This window comes from Octopus bimaculoides, chromosome 30 (assembly GCF_001194135.2).
Source record: "Octopus bimaculoides isolate UCB-OBI-ISO-001 chromosome 30, ASM119413v2, whole genome shotgun sequence".
NCBI lineage: Eukaryota > Metazoa > Mollusca > Cephalopoda > Octopoda > Octopodidae > Octopus > Octopus bimaculoides.
The window spans coordinates 8,841,878-8,846,736 of record NC_069010.1 but is presented as its reverse complement, the minus strand read 5'-3'; the positions used below and the strand labels follow the sequence as shown (position 1 = coordinate 8,846,736).

The 4,859-nt window shown below is 38.8% G+C and overlaps 1 protein-coding gene across 1 annotated transcript in view; it reads left to right on the top strand.

Annotated features, from left to right (window-relative positions):
• Nucleotides 1–4,313, top strand: part of LOC106881632 (rabankyrin-5) — a 24,860-nt gene extending 20,547 nt beyond the window's left edge. Inside the window, exons 12-17 of the mRNA XM_052978127.1 lie at nucleotides 408–584; nucleotides 1,242–1,389; nucleotides 2,085–2,175; nucleotides 2,585–2,709; nucleotides 3,108–3,254; nucleotides 4,057–4,313. Of these exons, the coding sequence (XP_052834087.1) occupies nucleotides 408–584; nucleotides 1,242–1,389; nucleotides 2,085–2,175; nucleotides 2,585–2,709; nucleotides 3,108–3,254; nucleotides 4,057–4,151 (783 nt within the window). The 3' untranslated portion in view covers nucleotides 4,152–4,313. The remainder of the gene's footprint in view (nucleotides 1–407; nucleotides 585–1,241; nucleotides 1,390–2,084; nucleotides 2,176–2,584; nucleotides 2,710–3,107; nucleotides 3,255–4,056) is intronic.
• Nucleotides 4,314–4,859: the final 546 nt, after the last annotated feature.

The following is a 4,859-nucleotide window of genomic DNA, read 5'->3' as shown; positions in this document are numbered from 1 at the left end:
TGTGTGTGTGTGTGTGTGTGTGTGTGTGTGTTGGTGTGTGTGTGTATATGTGTGTGTATGTTTGTGTGTTTGTTGTGTGTCTGTGATATGCCTCATATATTTGTTTTGTGTGTGTGTGTGTGAAATGAAGTGCTTTGTTCAAGAACACAACGCGATACCTGGTCTGGGAATCGAACCGACGATCTCACAGTTGTGAGTGCATCACCTTAACCACTAAGCCATGTACCTTCACACACACATACATTCACACACACACACACATATATATATATAGATATATTGTATGTATAATATGTAATATATATTTCTCTATGACATACTCAATATGTGGTTTATTCGCTATTTATTTATATGTAACATAAAGTGTTTTTAGAAGCTACAGTAACTCCCTCTATTTGTAATTTCAGACTGATAACAAGGGCCGTAACTTCCTCCATACAGCCATCATGAACGGTGACATAGAGAGTGTCCTCTTCCTCATAAGTGTACACGCCGACGTGAACTCCCGCGTACAGGATGCTCAACAGTACACGCCACTGCACCTTGCTGTTTTGGCCCTCTCCGAAATTATAACACGCAATCTGGTGAGTATACATACATACATACGTGTATATAATTATGTGTGTTATTTCTTTACTACCCACAAGGGGCTACACACAGAGGGGACAAACGGATTAAGTCGATTACATCGATCCCAGTGCATAACTGGTACTTATTTAATCGACCCCGAAAGGATGAAAGGCAAAGTCGACCTCGCCGGAATTTGAACTCAGAACGTAGCGGCAGACGAAATACCGCTTAGCATTTCGCCTGGCGTGCTAACGTTTCTGCCAGCTCGCCGTATATAATTATGTGTGTGTGTGTGTGTATATATATTTATACACACACATACATATATGCACACATATACACATATGTATATGATGGCTGCCCCCTATATATATATATAGGCACAGGCATGGCTGTGTGGTAAGTAGCTTGCTTACCAACCACATGGTTCTGGGTTCAGTCCCACTGCATGGCACCTTGGGCAAGTGTCTTCTACCATAGCTTTGGGCCTGGAATGTTTTACAGATTTTGACAGTTCCAGTGATGGATTGGATCTGTAGTCTTTGAATTAACTTTCTCCTTTCTGGTTTTGCGAAGCCTAATTTCTCAAGAATGGTATTTAGGCAATGGGTTGTATGTATGTATATATGTATGTATGTATGTATGTATAATAATGGTCTTTTTTTTTGCAGATCCTGGCTGGTGCCGATGTGAACGAACGTACATTGCATGGAGAATCAGCCCTGCATCTGTCGTCGATGAACGATAACGCCAGTCTAGTCACTGCTCTCCTTGAAAATGGTGTTGAGATTAATGCTGTCGATGAAAACCAAAACAATGGTAGGTGTGGGCGTTGCTAGCTCTAAGGCCTTCACCATCACCACCACCATCACCACCACCACTACTATCACCATACCACCGCCACTGCTGTCATCACTGCGATCACCACTGCCACTACAACCACCACCACCACCACCATCACACTAACATGACCGTACCAGCTCCACCACCATCATCACACTAACACGACCATACCAGCTCCACCAACACCACCACCACTACCACCACCGCCAACCACCATCACCACCACCACCACACATTACTTGTCACCCGTTCATCGCCTGCAATCAATCGTCACCATTAATTACCCATCACTCATCATTCACCGCTTGTTATCCACCATTCATCACCCATCATGCATCGCTGGTTGATCATCTGTCACCCATCATCATCATTATTCACTGGTCATCACATTCATTACCATCATTCATGATTCATCACCTTTAATAATTCATCACCATTCGTCATTGGTTAATCATCTGAAACTCCCCTGTCATTCATTGTCCATCACTCGTCACAGGTCATTCATCACCTTGAATCGCCTGTCAGTCATTGCCATTCACCATTCATCACCCATCTTTCGTCACTCGCCAGTCATCACTCATCAGTCACCATTCACTATTCGCCATTCATCACTCATTGCTACTCCACTACCACCTGTATAATCCTCTTTATTCTACCATTGCCATTTTCAGCCTTACACATTGCTGTTGCCCACGGCAACATGCACACGATACGATGTCTGCTGACGGAGTCGACCATCGAGGCCGAAGTACCCAATGGAAAGTAAGTCACTTTCTCTCTGTAACTTACAAAGCTTTCCTGCTTTGTTTACAAATATTATATGTAGTATATATATATATATATATATATATATATATATATATATATATATATATATATATATATATATATACATATATATATTTGAAGATAAGCAACAAAAATTCAATAGGTTATAGCTATAACCTATTGAATTTTTGTTGCTTAACTTCAAATTTTATTCACCAAATCTCTTGATTTTGTTTTTGGTTTTTATCCTACCAAATTCTGGTGCCTCAAACATTTTAAGTACCACATTTAATCTTTTGATTAAATCTATATATATATATATATATATATTGTTTCGTAATTAGCGGTGAGAATATTTCTTGAATTTAACGTGTGTTTTTGCAATTTTGTCATTGAAATTTAGGGGTCAGAACCCTTTACACATCCTCTGCCAATATGGGAAAGATAACGCAGCAGCAATCTTTGAGTTGTTTCGAGAAGCAATGCCTGATTATCCGATCGACGCACCAGACATGGAAGGAAACAGCGGTGAGAGGATTATCACCATTATTATTATTATTATTATTATTATTATTATTATTATTATTATTATTATTGTGGATTATCCTAAGTGGACTGCCCTGCTATTGGGGGATTCTATTTACTTATTTATTATTTATTTATTTCACTAATACCTGTTGTATATCCTCTGTTATATCCTTTAATGTGGCAGTATCTCCCCTTGATTGATGTTAACCCCCACATGTTTTTGTAAATTTTTTAAATAATTTTTTGTGCTGTACTTGACCTTCGATATTGTCCTCCATGTCTTTAGCCCATGTGACCAATTAAAAAAATCATTCTTCTTCTTCTTCTTCAAATTCTTCTTATTCTCTTTTTACTCTTTTACTCTTTTTTTCTCATTTGTTCTCTTGCCTCTGTTTCAGCTCTCCTCTTGGCGTATCTCAATGGTAACGGTCCCCTGTGTAGGGCCCTGGTTCGGGCCAACGCCTGCCTCGGTTTAACCAACAAACACGGCTGCAGTATTTTCAATGCTACGGTCGCATCCAAGCAACTTATATTTAAATTACTCGGTGAGTTTTTATGCCCCAACTTCTCTGACTTTCATCAAGTTTTTATCATGGATATATATATATATATATATATATATATAGAGCGTGACCGTTGCCAGTACCGGAGCGTGACCATTGTCAGTACCGTCTGACTGGCCTTCGTAGGATTTTCGAGCAAGACCGTTGCCAGTGCCCCTGGACTGGCTCTTGTGTGGGTGGCACATAAAATACACCATTTTGAGCGTGGCCGTTGCCAGTACCGCCTGACTGGCCTTCGTGCGGGTGACACGTAAAAGCACCCACTACACTCTCTGAGTGGTTGGCGTTAGGAAGGGCATCCAGCTGTAGAAACTCTGCCAGATTGGATTGGAGCCTGGTGTTGCCATCCGGTTTCACCAGTCCTCAGTCAAATCGTCCAACCCATGCTAGCATGGAAAGCGGACGTTAAACGATGATGATGATGATGATATATATATATATATATATACATATATAAAGGTTACGAAGGGTAATGGAGTCAACCAGACCCTAATGATACAGGTAATACCGAGTAAGTGCTGCATACCGACTAGTTTTGCCCCAGATGTGGTTGCAACATGAATGGGGAATATAACATGGGTCGTGTCTTCGCGTGTATTTTTTTTAAAAGTGTGAAATAAAGAGACCTATGGCATAAGTAAATTTATATTTAATGAAATAGGAGCCTTATTTGCATACACTTAACGTTACCAGAAACAAATTTAAACCGGCCCCTATGAGTTGATATGCCTCCAGAAGGTGACTTAAGTAACTTTACGCTGTATTCTTTGTTCCCTTTTGCCAGACATGTTGTCTAAAGAACCTCCATGGTGTGACGGTGAAAATTGTCTGGAGTGTGGGGTGAAGTTTGGAATCAAAACACGGAAACATCACTGGTAAGTCAAAGAATTTCTAATGGCTTTGTTTTGTTGTGTTTTGGGAGGGTCTTAACATTAATAATAATAATAATAATAATGATAACACACGCACAGGTCCACTTTCACTTCTTTGTTAGTCAAAGTTCTTTCATTGCTGTTCATGACCTTTTCAATGATTTAGTAACTTCCTCTGTTGCTCTCAGATCAACTCATATATATATATATATATATATATATATATATATATATTTAATTTATTGTTTGTAATTTGTATTGAGAGTCGTTACACCAATAACAATGACAAGTTCAATTCCACATCTTTATTGTTGGTCAGTTGATTAAATATCTAGTGAACTAATTGATTGTTTGTTTGTTTAATTTGTTGTTTTAAACAATCAATTGGTTGTTTGTTAGTCTAAGTTCTTTCGTTGCTGTTCATGACTTAAAACAAACGATCGATTAGTTAGTTTGATGTTTAACTGATTGACTAACAACAAAGAAGTGAAATCGAACCAGTGTGTGTGTGTTATTATTATGACCCTCCCAACATAAAAATTTGTTTCAACACAGGAATTCACATAAAGAATCTTACAAACCAAATACAAACATGAAGTAATGATCTGATTGTTTCTTGGAACCGTTAGGACGATTTGTGTTTACACACAACACACACACACATATATATACATATATATGACGGGCTTCTTTCAGTTTCTGTCTACCAAATCCA